This window comes from Odocoileus virginianus, chromosome 34, assembly GCF_023699985.2.
Source record: "Odocoileus virginianus isolate 20LAN1187 ecotype Illinois chromosome 34, Ovbor_1.2, whole genome shotgun sequence".
Taxonomy (NCBI): Eukaryota; Metazoa; Chordata; class Mammalia; order Artiodactyla; family Cervidae; genus Odocoileus; species Odocoileus virginianus.
In genome coordinates this window covers 31,151,134-31,171,266 of record NC_069707.1, presented here as the reverse complement: position 1 = coordinate 31,171,266, position 20,133 = coordinate 31,151,134, and the positions used below count along the sequence as shown (strand labels likewise).

At 38.0% G+C, this 20,133-nt stretch overlaps 2 protein-coding genes across 2 annotated transcripts; both read right to left on the bottom strand.

Annotated features, from left to right (window-relative positions):
- Positions 1 to 5,500: 5,500 nt before the first annotated feature.
- LOC110131605 (trace amine-associated receptor 4) lies at positions 5,501 to 6,544 on the bottom strand. The gene has a single exon (XM_020884362.2). The coding sequence runs from the start codon at positions 6,542 to 6,544 to the stop codon at positions 5,501 to 5,503; it is 1,044 nt and encodes a 347-aa protein (XP_020740021.2).
- Positions 6,545 to 15,758: 9,214 nt separating this feature from the next.
- On the bottom strand, positions 15,759 to 16,857 carry LOC110131624 (trace amine-associated receptor 3). Its single transcript, XM_070461593.1, has one exon. The coding sequence runs from the start codon at positions 16,788 to 16,790 to the stop codon at positions 15,759 to 15,761; it is 1,032 nt and encodes a 343-aa protein (XP_070317694.1). The 5' UTR covers positions 16,791 to 16,857.
- Positions 16,858 to 20,133: the final 3,276 nt, after the last annotated feature.

Below are 20,133 nucleotides of genomic sequence, written 5' to 3'. Positions count from 1 at the left end.
GCAGTTTCATGTCCCTATATCACGTGGCCAAACTCGTTCTCACACAAATATCTGGCTGCTTTTTTCTTTCGCTTGTTTTATTCCTTGTGATGAATTATGCTTTGCCAGCCTGAGAAATGTGTTTCCCAGAATCTCTTTATGTATATGATTCCACGTTAGAGGAACTTTGGGGAGATTTGGAAAGCAGAAATGAAGCTGCAGTCATTATTCTGCTGTTTTTCCCTGGCAGACACAGAGGATGAGATGTTTGGATGGCATCACTGGCTCAATGGACACAAGTCTGAGCAAACTTCGGGAGCTGGTGAAGGACAGGGAAGCCTGGCGTGCTGCAGTCCATGGGGTCACTAAGAGTTGGACACAACTTAGTGACTAAACAATAACAGTGGTGGACAGACAGAGGTAAGAGGTTCCAGCTTGGCCTCACTCCTATCTGCTGGCACTGCTGACCAGTGGTAGCCTCAGATATCCCACCAAATTCCTGGAAGGATGCACCGAGGCAGCAGTCAGCCGGAGACAACAGCTAACCATCAACTTCTCTATAAGCGCTGACTTTGCAGTCCTGTGTCTGATTGGTGGAGAAGGAAATGGCAGTCCACTCCAGTGTTCTTGCCTGGAGAATCCCAGGGACAGAGGAGCCTGGTGGGCTGCCCTTTATGGGGTCGCACAGAGTCGGACACGACTGAAGCAACTTAGCAGCAGCAGCAGTGATTGGAAGTGAGTTCTTTAATGAACCTGATGATACAATCCTTTGGCCTAAAACGCAGGCTGCTGCTCCTGCTGCTAAGTCACTTCAGTCGTGTCCAGCTCTTTGTGACCCTATGGACTGTAGCCCAGAAGGCTCCTCTGTCCATGAGATTCTCCAGGCAAGAATGCTGGAGTGGGTTGCCATTTCCTTCTCCAAAATGCAGGCCATCTTCTCTAAATCCCAAACCTGGCTAAATTTTCTTCCTCCACGCTGCCTTAGCTTCCTGCAGTAGAACTGAGTGGTTACGGATCACAAGCTTCTTAAGGCCAGGATTTGTTTTATTCATCTCGGATCCACACGCGCTCAGGGCAGCTCTTGGCACATAGTAGATGCCATTAAATGTTTAATGAACTGAGTGGTTTTTAACAAAGAGGACAAAGTGTCCATGGCAGTCACCATGCTCTTGAGAAAATGACTCCTCTGTTCATCCTAGATAATACCTAGATAGAAGATCTATTTTGGATTAGAAATAAGGGTGGGATGATTCATTTTTTATATGGACTGGCCTGGGAAGAGCATGTGGAGCTGTTTTGTGAAACAACTGAACTAACAACATTCATGGGACACCCTTTGAAAACTACAAAAGTCTTCCATTGAGGTAAGAAAAGACTGTGACTGCGGTAGAAGCTTCTACCTGCTCCTTCATTTCTTCTCTATTTAGCTCAGCTCCTAGTGGGAAAAAAAAAAAAAAAATGCTAGGTGGTATGCAAAAAGGACCACCCCATGGCCTCAGACCCCAGTTTCTTGATGTTAGGTAACACATTTTATGTGATCTTAATAAGAAAAGAACTATGTGCTGAATGAATGGCTCCCCATCCTATTCAGTCCCTCAGATTCAGCAAGCCAAACATCTGTGCTGAATCCCCAAAGAGGAAAAGAGGCTCATCATGGGAAGTGGATTATAAAGTGCTCCTGTCATCATAAAGTGGTCTATTGCCCATCAGTCCCTGGAAGGAGGTCTAACTTGGCCTGAAGTCTGAGGAACTATTCCTGTTCTTTTGATTTTCCAAAACAAGTGCCTTACCCTCCAAATACTGCCTTCAGGATTATGGGTGGAGAAAATCTCCTCCCGAATGACAACATTACTGCTCTCAGAACAGAATAAACTAATTCTCTATTAAGCATCTTAATGCCCAGTTTTGATTTCATGTACTGTACTGTGATAACAGTAATTTGCTGAAACATCTCAGTACTTAAATATGCTATATTCAAACTACTGAATTACAAGTACTAACTTTGGGAAGCTATGAATGTTCAGTGGAACACAGATCAAGAGGGTATTGAGGATTTCCAACTGAATAGAGATGTTGTTAAAGGTGTTTTAAAATAATGAGTAGTTTTCTCAGTAGATACACTGAAACAAGGATAGATTTTTTAAAAAAGCAAAAAGTTTCATGAAAGCGTTAGGATTTACCTATATGAATATCGGAAACTTTAGGATTAGCTGTACTGCATAGATGTGTGATGTCATTTTACCAGGTCAGAGAATGGTGGGGGGGGGGGGGGGTGCAGGATTGGTTAACCAAATAGTCTGATATCACTGTGAGAATTACTACAATCAAATACACACTTATTTGTAGCAAATACATACACGCTAAAAGTAACAAGTTTTCTTTTTGCAATTTGCCAGTGACTTTTGGTTATTGTTATGAAAAACAACCTTACTTTCTGCAAAAAAACACTAAGGTTGATGAATATGTTGCTCTAGCTACATGTGAACAGATTTTAAGTTTGTGACTATATTCCATTTGGGCTGGAAGAATGAGCCTACTAATGATTTACATTAAAAAAAAATCTCAGTCTGCTGTGGTTGATTCATGTTAATGTATGTTAAAAATCAACACAGTATGGTAAAGCAATTATCCTTCAATTAAAAATAAATAAATTTTAAACCCTCAACCTAATACATAGAATAGTGAACAATATTTCTGTACAACCACACCTTTCTATAAAGCACTTGTACTACTGAGGCATTAGGAAAAGAGAGACTTAATTTCTATCCTCAGGAAGTTCACTGTGTGAGCATGAAAATTGTAGTCTGAATGTTGCACGTGTTTCTGAGCTGGTCAGGCATTTTCCACTGTGTGCCTCTTCTGGCCTTGTCCTCAAGTTTCCCAGCACATATTGTACACATATGACCAAAGCCCATTAGAACATGTTTCAGATTCAGTTCAATTCCTTCTTTGCAAGTGGACTTTCCCCCATCTTCCTTGCCAAGAGAAGGAGCCCCCACTGTCCAATATCTTTTATCATTGTTTCTTTCTGTGAATTTGAGGAACTCCCTCCCATTGTCCTCAAAGTTTCTATGTTTTGGTTATCCAGTGAATGCATCCAGTGATTTTTACTGGAAAAGAACTATACCAATCACTGTGGGATACAAAGATGAATAATATAAAGAGTCTTGCACACAAGAAGCTCATAATCTACATGAGCAACCAACACATTTGTGCATACTTAACTCCAGTATTGGTGACTCAGATGGTGAAGAATCCACCTCCGGTGCAAGAGACCCAGGTTTGATCCCTGGGTCAAGAAGATCCCCTAGAGAAAGAAGAGGCTACCCTCTCCAGTACTCTTGCCTGGAAAACCCCATGGACAGAGATGCATGGCAAGCTACAGTCCATGGGGTCGCAAAGAGTTGGACGCAACTGAATGAATTAAAAAGCAGAGACATTATTTTGCCAACAAAGGTCCATCTTGTCAAAGCTATAGTTTTTCCAGGGGTCACATATGGATGTCAGAGTTGGACTATAAAGAAAGCTGAGCGCCAAAGAATTGATGCTTCTGAAGTGTGGTGTTGGAGAAGACTCTTGAGAATCCCTTGGACTGCAAGGAGATCCAACCAGTCCATTGTAAAGGAGATCAGTTCTGGGTGTTCATTGGAAGGACAGATATTGAGGCTGAAACTCCAATACTTTGGCCACCTGATGCGAAGAGCTGACTCATTTGAAAAGACCCTGATGATGGGAAAGATTGAAGGCGGGAGAAAGGGACGCCAGAGGATGAGATGGTTGGATGGCATCACTCAGTGGACATGAGTTTGGGTAAATTCTAGGAGTTAGTGATGGACAGGGAGGCCTGGCGTGCTGCGGTTCGTGGGGTTGCAAAGAGTCAGACACAACTGAGTGACTGAATTGAACTGAACTGAATGGCTAATCATGCAATTCCAGTACAAAGCAGGAGGCAGAAGAGACAGGATTGGGTGAAGGGGGGCAGGGAACACAAAAGGAAGATGTCAGTTACATTGAATTTAACATCTTATTGGGGCACCAAAAAGATCCTCTTCTGGTAGTAAGAAACAAGAAGCTCAAATTTGGGGGAAATGATAGGACTGAAAATAAATACATTTGAGAGAAATACATGGAGAGGTAGTAATTGAACCTGTGAGGCTAAATAAGGTTAGAGCAGAATTTCTCAACCATGGCACTATTGAAGCTTGGGGCCAGATAATCCTTTGTTGTCAGGGAGGCTGTTCCATGCACTGTATGATTTTTGTCAATATCCTCTACCTCTGCCCTTGAAATGTCAGTAGAACTCCCTCCCTGGCTATAAGAACCCAGAATGTCTCTAGACTTTGCCAAACACACTCAAGGGGTAAAACTATGCCCGGCTAAAGACCACTGGGTGAGAGAGACAGAGTAACAGTGTGAAGGGTGAAAAGATCATAAAGGACGCAGTTTGGTGAAATAGGTTTCTAGGGCAGGAGAAGGAGGAGAAAAGCAAAGCAACATGGAGAAGAGACAATCACTGAGGCAGTAAATATCAACCAAAACACTAGGGAGGGAAGGAGCTTCAGTTTTGTGAATGAAGCTTAATATTGGTGAATAAAATGTGCACACACAGCCAAAGAGCTGTCCACATACAAGTCCACAGCACTTGTATGTATACATGTAGGCCATGTGACTCTATAGATCAAAAACATATGTTAGAGAAAGAATACATTCCTAAAATCCATTCTGCTTATTTAATGAGACAGTCCAGTTTTATCAAACTATTGCAAAATTCACTTGAATTCTTTTTTAAGAGATTAAATCAGAATCAGTAAAACTGGAAGCAACCACAGCTGCTTCCTTCTCCCTTCCCGTGTCCTCACATGCGCTGTAATTCAGCCTCACAATGTTCTCAAGCTCTCCCCACTCTCCCCAAATGTAGTAATCTCAGGGAAGACTTAGATAAACTCTACATGGCTATTAAAAGTGTGAAGTCCAACTGACTCCTCTTTTGATGTTTACAGGATAAAAAGAAGATCCCCATCTGACATGCCAAAGGAGTGAAAAGCTAAATCTCTAATTTTGGAAATTCGGGAATCAACAAGTCTTGGGAGAGAGTTTCTTTTTATTGGAGGTATCTCCCCCACAACCCCAGAAATTGACCACTTTGGGAACTCTGGTATAACCAGAAGGCTAGATCTATTGATTCCACCTAGGTGTCTATTACACCAGCTGGTGGCTCAGATGGTAAAGAATCCACTTGCAATGCAGGGTTCGATTCCTGGGTCAGGAAGATCTCCTGGAGAAGGGAATGGCAACCCACTCCAGTATCCTTGCCTGGAGAATTCCATGGACAGAGGAGCCTGGTGGGCTATAATCTATGGTGTCACAAGGAGTCTGACACAACTGGGTGACTAATACACAGGTGCCTATTACACCAACTGGAAGAATATCCTTGTCTGGTCAATCCACTCCCTTACCTCTAGGGGGAAAGAACGTCCAGTTTCCTTAGCAGGAAAGAATTGTAGAGAATGGAAAGCATTGCCTAAGCACATGCAGGAAATATGTTTAGGCTGGAAGAGTCAGGGAGGAAGATTGTTCCTGAGACAATTGTCCTCAATGCTTTGCGAAACCAAGGATAAAACATACCATATATAATGGGATTGAAAGCGGAATTAAAATAGCCCAACCAGAGAAAGACGTTGTACAGATCTTCAGGCGTTGTAAAATTAATGAAAGGGTCTGTGATTGTCAAGACAAAAAAGGGCAGCCAACACAACACAAATACTCCCATGACGATGCTCAAAGTCTTGGTGGCCTTGCTTTCTGTTTTGGTTGATGCCTTCATTTTGCTTTCTGACCCAATGTGTTTCATCATAGAACCTGTGCCAATTTGCTTAGCGTGCTTCCTGGCTACTGTGAAAATATGTATGTAAATTCCCACCATTACCGTCCCAGGGAGAAAGAAGGCTATAAAGGAGGCCAGCACCCCCCAGAGCTTATTAAATATCAGCACGCATAAACCTGTACAGTCAATGGCTGCCACAAAGTCTTCTGCACCAATTATGTTTAATTCTGAGAATACCAGGCCGAAAGCAAAAAAGATGGGAATGGACCAACCGATGAGTAGAAAGACTCCTACGAGAGAGACGGTAATTTTGGTGACATAATGTAAAGGGTCACATACAGCATAGTAGCGGTCCACTGAGATGAAGCAGAGGTGGAAGATGGAGGTGGTACAGAGCATAATGTCACAGCAGCTGTGGACTTTGCAAAAGAGATCTCCAAAGTACCAGCAGGACTCAACGGACCGGATCATACTGAAGGGCATGACCACACAGCTCAGCAAGAAGTCAGTGGTGGCCATGGAGAGGATCAGGAAGTTGGTGGGGGAGTGGAGCTGCTTGAAGTGGGCAATGGAAATGATCACAACCAGGTTGCCCAGCATGGTCATTACTATGGCACTGATCATGACCACATACATGGCATAGGCACTCAGCCCAGACCTCATGTTTCTAGGGCATGAATTGTTCACCAGAGCAAAGCAGAATTGTACTTCTGAAGGGTTCCAAATGTCCAGTGAATTCATTGTCTTTGTCTTGTGGGTACTATGAGTCTTTTGCAGAAATACTGTGTTTTTCTCTTTCCTGTGAAAGAAAAACAATAAAAATAGTGCAGCTTTTCAGAGAGGCCCAACTAACTGCACTTTCGATCCTGGAATAAGCTCCCTACTGACGGTGAGTGATGCTTCATAACTTCAATGTGCATATGAATCAGTTAGAGATCTTTTCAAAACACAGATTCTAGTTCTGAGGTGAGGACTAAGAATCTGCTTTTCTCATCAGCTCTTGGGAAATGCCAGTGCTATTAATCAAAGGACCATCCCTTGATTAGAAAGGGACTAAATACAACTATATGAATATTGTCACCCAACATCTAAATAACCCAGTTAAAACCATCTAAATAATCCAGGTAAATGCATGTTCTGATTGTAACAATATGTTTTCCTTACTCAGGATTCTGAAAACATGGGCAGATCAGGAATTTTCCCTGTCCCACTTTTATTAATCAATTTGATTTATTGGATAATTCCCCTCAAGAATTACCAGGACCTCGGGAACTATTCCTTAATGCTGAGTTTAAACAAGAATTGTGATCTAAAGATTGTGCATCTTCTTTTTTTAAAATTTCTGTTGTATTTGCAAATGTTTTGCATCTTGCCATTAATACATGCTATTCAATTAAGAACATATTTTTCTCTTCACTGTGGTCAATTTAGATTTCAGAGTTTAGAACTATATACATAACTAAAAATACTCTAAATCCTACAAGATTATACAGGAATTGCCTCAAAAGAGGGGTGGGAAATATCTCAAATGATAGATTGTGAAATTCTCTGGGTTGTCTCCTTCCATTTGGCAGCCATATTCATTCATAAACTCACATTCAAATTGACGTCATCTTGTCCACAGATTTTAAGTCTCGCATTGGTAACGAATTTGACAGATAGGGTGCTCATTGATTTTACCTTATGTAATTTATGCTGTTGTACTTAAAATGTGAAAATAATGAGAGTGACTCATCTGGAGTATGACAAGGGTTTGACTTGTTTTTCCAGTGCTAGGACTGGATGTGTAACTCTGATGACAAATGACAAGCATTCATGAGATCTAAGGCCAGGTTGGAGAATGGAGTTTAGCCTGAGAATAGATTAACATTCACTGGTCCATTGGGAAAATGAACCCACCATCAAGTCCTTGCCAGATTTACTTGGAAAAGATGCTAGTGAGAATACATGTAACTTTGAAAATAAATTTACATTTACAATACTTGCTACCATAGCTTAACAAATTTTTCCAATATGCATTATTTGAAACCTTAATATTATGGCACATTTTATTTGCTCTGGGTATAGTGAATTAATTTCTTAGTCTAGTATTTTTTTAAAATATATTTTAACTAAATTGTTCCAATATTATGCAACTGGGTTGAACTTGAGAAACCAAAATGTAGAGAGTAAAATGTGAGAGACAAAGATTTATTCAACTGTTTTTTAAACTGCAGAGTATCCAGCACTAATTATTTGATTACTTATCATTTTGGTTCCTAAACTCTGATACTGAATATAATAAAATTTTAAATGTCTAATCAACTTCTTTAATAAATGAACTTTTAAAAAATTATTTTTATCCTTTTTACTCTTGTGAATTAAAGTTTTTTTCTTTAATTATTTTAAAAATTATCTTGAAAGATATCTAACAATTACCACAAAATAACTTATACATTTGTCACTAATGGGCTTCCCTACAGGTAAAGAATGGCAACCCATTCCAGTATTCTTGCCTGGAAAATTCCATGAACAAAGGATTGATATAATTTAACCTCATAGATTTGTAAAGTGAATTTTGTTTCTTTTGTTTTGGAAGACAAGTTATGAAATAGCTGCTAGAAATTAATAGTATTATTTCATGTTTCTGATGAATGGTTGTGTATATTTGAGAAATATTTCAACATTTAACTATCATATTAAGACAAAAGGATAGAATAAGACACATGTATTTTAAAAGGTAATACACGGAAGATTTGTTAAGATAATATCAAAGATAATTAAACCTTCATCTTAAGTTCTGAGTTAAAAGTTGCAAAATGAGTAAGCAAATGCAAATATAACTACTATTAGTCTACTGCTTTGTTAAAAAAGAAAATAGTCCAAAAAAAAAAAAAAGGAAATTATTAAGTGCACGGGATTTTATTTAAAAACTTAACAAAGTAAAAATTCCTTTTTGTTGAAGATTCACCTCCAGAAAAGAATTTTTTAATAACAGTAATTTTTAACAATGTAAAGTTAAATCCTCTATGGCATCTGACTTTTATCATGGGACATTGTTGTTACACTTATTTTTTTTTATTACTGACATTTCAAAAAAGGATCAAATTAATGACAACACTTCAAAGAATGGCCTAAGGAAAGTATAGAACATTGTTAATTTTACCAGGAAGTAAAAAGAAATATTTACTAGCAGTTCTGGAGAGAAGCAAAAACGGTATTGCTTTTTAGTTCAAATTTGATTCTTTCAGGGAAAAAATTACAGAATGGATAAACAGACTCAAGGACACTGAAATAATAATTTTGAAAAATGTAAAATTTCCTCAGAATTTTAAGGAAAATATGAAAAAAGAAATTATATGATAATTTCCCTCAAGTATTAAATATTTAAAATTTTATTAATATATATGTATTTTCCTCAAATAAGAAGGAAAATATCCAACAAGCTCAATAATATATTGCAAATGAAATGGAAGAAATAAAGAGAGAACTTATATTTGCTTTATCAGGAATGATTTTTCTCCTCTTACTGGTTATGAGGCTTAAACACTCCACCTCTGAGACTGTTTTTCTGAAAACGATAATTTTATCTTGCTTTGCTCTATCTCACTCAAACAATAATTTCCTAGGTAAGAGAGATTACTTGTGAATTAGATGTGAGAAATGACTGCTGTGGGTCTTTAGAATTGCCTCTTTAGAATTCCAGTGATTTTTAAAAATGATCCAAATTTATTTTTATAGATCTTATGCTTTGTAGAATTTATTGATTAATATTTTAAGTTTGGTTCTTTGAACTTGAAATAAATAAACACATACATACATACATAAATACATATATCTGATCTTTTCTCTCTCTTAATATACTCCTCTTTTGCTTGTCAGAATTTGTTTGGCTAAGTGATTTATTTGTTGTGCGAAGGTGTCTTACCATGCAAATGAACCTTATGCTTCACCACTCTCTTCCCTGCTGATTTTCCCCCAGAAAAGACCCTTAGGCCTGAGATATTGGTAGGCTCCTGGCAGTCTGTGTTGTCATCAGTATTTATATACAAAATATGCCTCCTGTGGCTACATTACCAGGGTTCTGCTTTTAACAGGAGTGTTCTTTAACAACTTCGGCATGTTGTCAGCAGAAATGCTATATTGAGTCACCAGAGAATTGGCTCTGGGAGAACAAAAGTTTTGTGCTATCATCTCCATGACTCCAAAGGGGCATCAAGAACTAGCCTCACACAAGGCAAAAGTGGAGAAGATTGAAAGGGAGAGGGGAAGATGGGAAGGAGGAAGGAAGGAAGGAGTTAAAATCCAACTAATGCTCACTCTACTTATTACCAGATGCTACATGTTTTCAAATAGTGAGGTTTTTAATTTCTGTGAAAATTTGACTAATTTATATATCTTTTCCTTTTGCTGCCATATACAGATCAGTGATGCTCATTCACCCTGCAGTGCTTTGTCTATAATTTTCTGAGCCCAAACAAAAGGCAATAAGAACCATGCTTCAAACCAACCAAGTGGAAAGGGGAAACTTCCATCATTATGTGGGTATTTTCATAGTCACTGGAAGAAGGTGTATCCACTAGTGCACCATAATTCCAATGGTGCACAAAGCTTATGATGACAATTTTATTATCCATCAAACCACAGAATTCTTATATTTTAAATACTCAATGCTTAGAGGTTATTAAAGCTTATTTATAAAAAATAGAATCAAATTATCTATGTTTAAATTAATTGGCCAAAATTAACTTTTACAGCCTCTAAGGATTTTCATCATAAAATGAACAGGAATGATCAGAAAATACTGTTTTCTTTACATGTTCATCTGGGTTTACAAAACTTCTCTTTAGCAATTTCTTCCCAGGTACATGAAGCAAATCAATCACATAGTATTAATATAGTTTGTGTTCAGTTTAAAAGTAAGCTTTGTACATTTGTCATTTTCAGTATTTGTAATGTTTGCAGGAATTTAGCATTTACTACAATAGCTTTATGATTCCCACTTAAAAACATGTCATTAAATCATTGATTTAGCTATGATTTTTAAGTTGAGAGGAAGAAGTAAAGTTTGCTAAGTTTACTAAAGTTATTATAATTGTTAAGATTTTTAAATTTACCATATTTGTAAGTCATAAAATTTGGAAGAGTTAGGTACTGGGGAATGTTTTATGTATGTTTTAAATTTTAAATTAAATTTTCAAAAAGTGACCTTGAAATTTTAATTTGATAAATGTAAATAAAATATTGAAGGAATTCAATTACCTAAGTCTCTAACTGCTTCTTAAAAGATGTTGTTAAAATTTACTAAGTGTAGAATAACTTATATTCTAAGTTAAATAAAGTTCAGTAGAAATTATAAGTTAAATAAATTTTAAAAGAAGAGCTAATTTCTTCAATATTGTTTTCTAAGTGAAATATTAATTCTAAAAGCCAAAATTATCTTAAATAGTCTTTTTTATACACAAAAGGACACCAGAAATCTCAAGATGACAACTGATCTTCAAAAGAAAATAAGTTTGCCAAGTGGAGGAGGGTGAATCTCCCCCAGGGAGGGCCAACGCAGGGGGAATGACTTATTAGGGGGCCAGGGTTTCCTTTAGAGGAGGATAGACTTCAGAAGAGTGACTAAGTGTAGAAACTGTTTCTACACAGAGAGTTAATTTTTGTAGAAGCACAAAGAAAGGCCAAGTCAGGCTGATACAGACCTGATGTCTTTGAGGAGAATTTCAAAATTTTATCTCAGAACAATAAAAGCTACATTTGTTCTCAGTCCAGCGGGAAACAGATGGTGCAATCAGCCTGTATGATTGAGGAGAGTTTAATTAAAAAAACAGAAACAAAAAAAAAAATAACAAAGAAAGAAACTATACAAAGACATGTTGATTCCTCCAGTTCCATTCTTCTTTCTCAGGATTACTTTGGCTATTCGAGGTTTTTTGTATTTCCATACAAATTGTGAAATTATTTGTTCTAGTTCTGTGAAAAATACCGTAGTTTGACAGGGATTGCATTGAATCTATAGATTGCTTTGGGTAGTATAGCCATTTTGACAATATTGATTCTTCCAATCCATGAACACGGTATATTTCTCCATCTGTTTCTGTCCTCTTTGATTTCTTTCATCAGTGTTTTATAGTTTTCTATGTATAGGTCTTTTGTTTCTTTAGGTAGATATACTCCTAAGTATTTTATTCTTTTTGTTGCAATGGTGAATGGTATTGTTTCCTTAATTTCTCTTTCTGTTTCCTCATTGTTAGTGTATAGGAATGCAAGAGATTTCTGTGTGTTAATTTTATATCCTGCAACTTTACTGTATTCATTGATTAGCTCTAGTAATTTTCTGGTAGAGTCTTTAGGGTTTTCTATGTAGAGGATCGTGTCATCTGCAAACAGAGAGAGTTTCACTTCTTCTTTTCCTATCTGGATTCCTTTTACTTCTTTTTCTGCCCTGATTGCTGTGGCCAACACTTCCAAAACTATGTTGAATAGTAGTGGTGAGAGTGGGCACCCTTGTCTTGTTCCTGATTTCAGGGGAAAGGCTTTCAATTTTTCACCATTGAGGGTGATGCTTGCTGTGGGTTTGTCATATATAGCTTTTATTATGTTGAGGTATGTTCCTTCTATTCCTGCTTTCTGGAGAGTTTTAATCAAAAATGGATGGAGGAATCAACCTGCCTGACTTCAGACTCTACTACAAAGCCACAGTCATCAAGACAGTATGGTACTGGCACAAAGACAGAAATATAGATCAATGGAACAGAATAGAAAGCCCAGAGATAAATCCACGAACCTATGGTCACCTTATCTTCGACAAAGGAGGCAAGAATATACAATGGAAAAAAGATAACCTCTTTAACAAGTGGTTCTGGGAAAACTGGTCAACCACCTGTAAAAGAATGAAACTAGAACACTTTCTAACACCATACACAAAAATAAACTCAAAATGGATTAAAGATCTAAATGTTAGACCAGAAACTATCAAACTCCTAGAGGAGAACATAGGCAAAACACTCTCCAACATAAATCACAGCAGGATCCTCTATGACCCACATCCCAGAATTTTAGAAATAAAAGCAAAAATAAACAAATGGGACCTAATGAAACTTAAAAGCTTTTGCACAACAAAGGAAATTATAAGCAAGGTGAAAAGACAGCCCTCAGATTGGGAGAAAATAATAGCAAACGAAGCAACAGACAAAGGATTAATCTCAAAAATATACAAGCAACTCCTCCAGCTCAACTCCAGAAAAATAAATGACCCAATCAAAAAATGGGCCAAAAAAAAAAAAAAAACAAAAACAAAGACATGGGCAGTGCTTAGGAAACCAGACAGAGAATTCTAGCACCCAGGGACAGCAATAGCAGGAAAATCCTATGGACAGAGGAGGCTTGTGGCTATAGTCCATCAGGTCGCAAAGAGGCAGACATGATGAGCACGGAAGCATTACCTTGGCTGGGCCCAGACTGATAGCAGATGAGGATGGTTCCAGGAGTACTAGAGGATGGCTCTCTGGGAAAGGAGTCTGAATGGCCTTTCCTGCAGGACTCAGCCAGCCCCAGGGTAACTGGGCAGGGAGGTGGCCTGTGTTAAGCACCCTGATTGCCCCTCCTTCCAGCCTCACATCTCCTGCAGGTGTTTCCTGTTGGTAAAATGCCATCCATCAGACACTCCAGGGCAAGAGACCTTGTAAATCCTAATCCGAATCTGTGCTTTCTACACAGAGTTCGTGGAGAAGGCTTGGACAAACAGAAGGGATTTAGCTTGGAAACCATGTAAGATATTTAAGAGGAAAGTGTCAACTTGGGATAGTTGTGCAGAGTAGATTGCAAAGCTTTGAAATGGGAGGCAAGAACACTAGCTAACATGGTGGGAGAAGAGGCGTATGCTGAGGATCAATTCTGAGTAAATATTCTTATCCTTTATTGAGTATGCAATATCTATCTCAGTGAATGTAGACAATTTTCCTGTAGCCTCTTGGCTATATTTGCTCAGTCGTGTCCGACTCTTTGCGACCCTGTGGAGTGTAGCCCACCAGGCTCCTCTGTCCATGGGATTCTCCAGGCAAGAATACTGCAGTGGGTTGCCATTTCCTTCTCCAGTATATTTTATACAGCCAGCCAAGTCCATTCTAATAGATTGTCCCATTTATATTTAGATAGATTTATATGTTCAGTCTAATAATCACATGCTAATGTTCCACATACTAAAGCTGGCCATCCCCACACTGCTCCCTTCCCACTTTGAAAATTCCTAATCCTGCTTCCGTGAGAAGCACATGGGCATAAATATACAGACACACACACACACACACACACACACACACACACACACAAACAGAGGACAAAGACTCTCTCCTTTGATCAAATTTTAATCAAACTCCTATGATTCCTCTGCTTGCCTAAGCCAAACTTGGACTTCCCTCTTTGTCGTGGTAGACTCTAGACTGAGCAAGAATCCTGCTAAGTCAGTTTGGCAAAAACCCCCCACTCTTGGTATCTGACTAGCCTCACTATCTTATCACTCTGCCCCGCGTTCAGCAAGAATTCTGATGAGTCAGTCTAGCAAGAATGCGCCTTGATATTTCCTCTTAATAATTTTCCATCCACTACTCACAACCCAGTCCCATAGGAGCAAATCCCCACTGCACCTTGTTAGAGCTGAATTCCATCTCTCTACTTTACTACAAAAACCCTATTTTAGAAGCTGTCCTTGAATAAAGTCTGCCTGATAGTCTTTAACAAATGTCATGAATAATTTTTTTTTTCTCTAACACACAGAGCATGAAGTTTTTAAGAGTAAAGAAATTGTTCAGAAATAGAGAAACAGATGAGAATTTTAAAGGATGAAGGAAGCCAAACAGAGCAGACCCATCACTGGACGTGAAGTGTATGTACTACTGAAGGGGGTGCAAGTCTGTTTTAATGTCCTCATCTGCGAAGAGAGTGGCATAATAGGATCATGTCCATGGTCTTGCGAGACTCTCAGGAAGAAGGATCCTGGCCTTGCCCTCACAACCTAATATGGCTCTTTCTGGACAGAGCCTAAAATGTTCACTTCAAGACCAGCAGTCAGATTGGGTTAATAAATGCTCTTTGGTAAACATAAAAACATTCATTGGCTACCAATTATACATTTATTATGCACATCTGCTTTTCTACCAAGAAGTTGTTGTTGTTGTTCAGCTGCTAAGTTGTGTCCAACTCTTTGTGACCCCATGGACTGCAGCACACCAGGCTCCTCTGTCCTCCACTATCTCCCAGAGTTTGCTCAAATTCACGTCCATTGCATCGTTGATGCTATCTAACCATCTCATCCCCTGCCAACCCTTCTCCTTCTGCCCCCTCAATCTTTCCCAGCATCAGGGTCTTTTCTAATGAGTGCAGTGAGTCAGCTCTTCCCCTCAGGTAGCCAAAGTATTGGAGCTTCAGCTTCAGCACCAGTCCTTCTGATGAATATTCAGGACTGATTTCTTTCAGGATTGACTGGTTTGATCTCCTTGCAGTCCAAGGGACTCTCAAGAGTCTTCTCCAACACCACAGTTCAAAAGCATCAATTCTTCAGCATTCAGCTTTCTTTATGATCCAACTCTCACATCCACACATGATTACTGGAAAAACCATAGCTTTGACTATACAGATTTTTGTCAGCAAAGTGATGTCTCTGCTTTTTAATATGCTATCTAGGTTTGTCATAGCTTTCCTTCAAAGAGCAATTGTCTTAATTTCATGGTGCATGTAACAAGTACAGGGAATAAAGACTGTAATGAATGAAGTAGTCCTTACTAAATATCATGCTTCAAGACACAAGTTGAACCTATAGATTTGAATTATATTATTAAATTATTCTTGTATCTAGAATTATTGAAATTTAATAAAATAATATTTGCAGTGACCTGGGGATGTAATGTACATGCTTCAGGTCGAAATAATAATAATCTCACTTTCAATACTCTGTTCACTTGTAATGGCCTTTTTCTTAATGTGCTTCAGGAAACAGATTCGCACTTTCTGAATGGGAGCTAAATATTTTTCCTGACACTATGTATTTAAGAGCTTTCCGAAACCATGGATAAAAGAAGCCATGAATGAGAGGATTGCAAGTGGAATTGAAGTACCCAAGCCACACTAAAAGATCAAGTACTATCATGGGAGTGGAGTAGCCTAAATATGGGTCAATCAAAACAGCAAGAAAACAAGGCAGCCAGCAAGCTAGAAACACTCCCATTACTATGCCCAGGGTCTTGGCTGCTTTGCGATCCTTTTTCTTGGATAAGTTTTTTCTCACGTCCCCCTTTGTGTTTTCAGGCATGTTGTCTATAATTCTAGCATGTCGTTTGGAAACAATAAAGATTTTGCCATAAATACCAACCATAATGGAGCCAGGAGTAAAAAAACATGTAGTGAATAATATCGTCCCCCAAAATTTGTTGAAAGCAAGTGCACAGAAATTGAAGCAAGCAACGAGAATCTCATAGTTCTGCATACCAGAAACATTGGCCTTGGATAGAACTAAACCAAAAGAAAAAAGAGCAGGGGCTGACCAGCAAAAAGCCAGCAGCCACTTTGTCATGGAGATGGTCATTGTGGTTGTGTAGTGTAGAGGGTAACACACAGCATAAAATCTGTCAATAGCAATGGAGCAGAGGTGGAAAATGGAGGCCAGACTTAGCATCATGTCAAAGCTTGTGTGGAATTTACAAAAGCCATCCCCAAAATACCAGCAGCTCTCTACTGATCGCACCATGCTATACGGCATAACGACCAAACCCAGCAGAAAGTCTGTGGTTGCCATGGAGAGAATCAGAAAGTTTGTGGGAGAGTGAAGCTGCTTGAAATGTGATATGGAAATGATTATGACCAAGTTTCCAAAGATAGTGATGAACATGGCTCCGATCATAATTGAATACATTATTACTCGAATATGAAAATGGCGGTTGGTGGGAGGACAGGACTTATTTCCAAATTTTGGACAACTGGATAAATCTTCAGGAATGTGAGTTAGATCCATGGTGCTTGATCTCTTTAAGCTCCTTTTTTGGAAGGTAAGTCAATGTTTCTTCTCCTCTTAAAATGATTCCAGGAAATTTCAGCCCTGAAAGTACAATGAAGTCACCTGTCATTAATTCAATTATAATATATTTAAATATTTAAAATTATATCAGTGGTGCTTACTTTCTGAGTTGTTTGCTGCTCGCTCTTTCCTGTTCTAGTCAATTTTCTTCTATTTCGTCCTTCTCTTTATTCATTCAAGGCGGGCTTATCTATTGGCTGTTTTATTCCCCATAATATATCAGAAGATTTTTAAAGATTTACTCTACTTACATGAGACATCTAAAATAGTCAGATTCATGAAGTAGATAATACAGCATTAGTTACTGGGAGAATTGGGTAGTGGTTGTTCAATGTGTTTAAGGTTTCAGTTATGCTAGATGACTAAGGTCTAGAAGTCTGCAAGACGTAATACCTATAATTAATAAGATGAAATTGTGCACTTGAAAATTCACTAAGATGGTGTATCTCATGGTAAGTGTACCGCAAAGAAACAAGAAAATCAGAGAAACACAAGAAAACCTTGGGACATGTTGGATATGCCCAGTACCTTGATTATGGTGATGGTGTCACAGGTATTTGTGTATGTTCAAACTCATCAAATTCTGTAGTTCTCAGCATATTAATTATACTGCAATGAAGCTGTTTTTTTAGAAAAAAGGGTCAACTTTCACCTTAAACAGTCACTTCCCTGGAAACTCCTTTGAATTGCAATATAAAAATACTTAATCCACAAAAGCCAAGTGAAATCGCAATGTTTTTGCTTCTGCATTCTTTCAATAATTTGAAATCTTTTGTAAAAAGTCTACAGATGGTTCAAGAGTTGTAAATGGCATGTGGCTACTGAAGTGCACAGAAGACCAGGCACCTCCGATGGGTTAAACCATAGCTTCTATAGTCTGCTCCCTTCCTCTCCTCCGCTATCTTCTACTCTTCATTTCCCTTCCTTGTCTTCCCTGAGTCTTCTTCCTTATCTGAGATTCTAACTCGTGCAGCCGTGTCACATCCTGCATCTCCGACTGACTCAGTACAGTCACAGATTTCCCACTCACAGACTTTGGCCAATCAAATCTCACATGACTCATATTGATCATAGGAATGCCTTACTCTTCTACTGGGAGGCAAAGAACTAGTCTATCTTGTTTTCCCTGAAATCTTGGTACTTAGGTTAATGCTTGTAGCAGGCACTAGATGCATATTTATGAATGAATAAGTATACACATAAATGTCAAATTATGGCTGTTTTAAAATACTTGCACTGTTCCAATAAAAGCAACTGTTTCAATACACTTATAACTTTGCTGGAAGAATCGAATAATTTCAGGACCTCAGTTCATGAAAGTATCTTTCTATATTAAATTGCTTCTGATACTGCTATAAAAGAATCACTCCCAGAGTAGCGTTTAGAAAGGCAGACCTGAGAGATTTTCTCTAAACATATTTTACTGATCCTTTAGGCTAGTGAGATAAGACCTAAGGATTTTGAGTCCAGATATGGATATGAAGGTATTAGTAAAAGGAAAACAAACAAACAAATAAAAAATGCTGCAGGACTTTCAGCTAAGTGCCTTTGGGAGATGGTGGCAGGGGTGGCATAAGAACCCACTCAGTGGTCCATGACCCTGTTAAGATGGAGTGATATGTGTGCTCAATCATATCCAACTCTTGGCAACCCTATGGACTGTAGCCCACCAGGCTACTCTGTCCATGTGATTTTCCAGGCAAGAATACTGGAGTGAGTTGCCATTTCCTGCTCCAGGGGATCATCCCGACCTGGGGATTGAACTTACATCTCCTGTGTCTTCTGCATTGCTGGTGGATTCCTTACCCGCTAAGTCATCAGGGAAGTCAGGGTGGGGTTCTGCTGGCTTTAACGTCCCTTATACATTGTTTGGTGCCTTACCTTTGCAGAGTTGGAAGTGTTCTTCCTGCTGACTCACATACTCTGAAAAATTAAAGAAAATACTATGTTGGAGACTTACAACTTACAACTACACTTACATACTTCTAAGTTCATGAACATGAAGGCAAAGTACACTGTTATACAAATTTAGTTTTTCCTCCTTTTTATCTGTTGAAAAAAATCAGATGGATTAGCAAAGGAAAATAAACATTAGTGTTGTTAGTTCTTTAATATACTAACTCAAATTAAATGTTTTAATTTTTTATTTGTTTGATAAGGTTGATAAAAAATGTGCTTTCACTTTCTCCTTTAACTTTTGATTGTTCCATGCTTCCTGGCATCTAAGGCTGATGCCTAAAGTATTTCAGCTGTTAGAAAACTGCTTAAGAGAACTATGTAAAGTTTCAAATCCACTTCTCAAAATGTAGACTTTTCTGAATGTCTCTGCTTATGTCTTTCAGTTAGGAGAAAGAGACTTTTTACTGAAAGTAGGACCAACTTAAAGACCTGGAACTTACACCAATAATAACTGTTTCATTTCTCTCTCCATTGGTCAGAAAGTTATTTCAATGTTTATAGTGTCTACTTTAAAAAAATGATCTTAAACTCCAAGTCTCAAATATAAATTCTATTTTTTAAAGCTCCAAAATCATTCTAAATTATTCTAAATAAATAATTCATCTAAATAATAAATCATTCTAAATTAGCCTAAAAAGCAGATGCCATTCAAACAACAGATTTCTGTTAATTTTTTAATTAAATAAAGATAAAAGTATGATTTTATGAGTAATTTCAAAATTTGAACTAGTATCTATAGTGCAACAGTGTAAATGGTATATGTAGTATAACAGGAAAGATAAGCAAAGGTTTGAAATTTATGAAAATCCATGATGTTGGATATTTTCTGTAAGTTCTCTAATGTCTTACATAGACTGTAATGAATATTTGAAGACTACAATAACAGAAACTGCTTGGAAGCCATTCCAAGGATGACAATAAGTAGACTGCATTCAAATGCTGTGCTGAAAAGTAAGATTAAGAGAAGAAAAAAAAACTTTTTTCTGTGACTGATTTCTATGACAAATGATTAATTTATTCTAAATAAATGGAATCACAGTCTGTCAGCAAGCTTCATAAAACCATATGGCAGTTGGCAATGGGCAGAGACAACCCCTTGAAAACAGTCTTCTTAAAAACATCTGGGAGCAGGAGAAACATTTTAACTGACAATAAATACATACCAGAAATAGGCAGAGAGAACTCCATGTCAGAGAGCGGGGAGAGAAAGGAGAGTGAAAATTAAAACCATAGTAAATATCTTTCTCATAAATAGCCATAAACTACAGCATTATTGAAAAGCAGAAGAGAAAAATCTTTACTACAACTATCAAAGAAGTAT

What these genes read in the sequence shown, in the direction of transcription:
- LOC110131605 (XM_020884362.2), bottom strand. Translation starts at nt 6,544, where the DNA reads ATGAATTCACTGGACATTTGGAACCCTTCAGAAGTACAATTCTGCTTT.
- LOC110131624 (XM_070461593.1), bottom strand. Translation starts at nt 16,790, where the DNA reads ATGGATCTAACTCACATTCCTGAAGATTTATCCAGTTGTCCAAAATTT.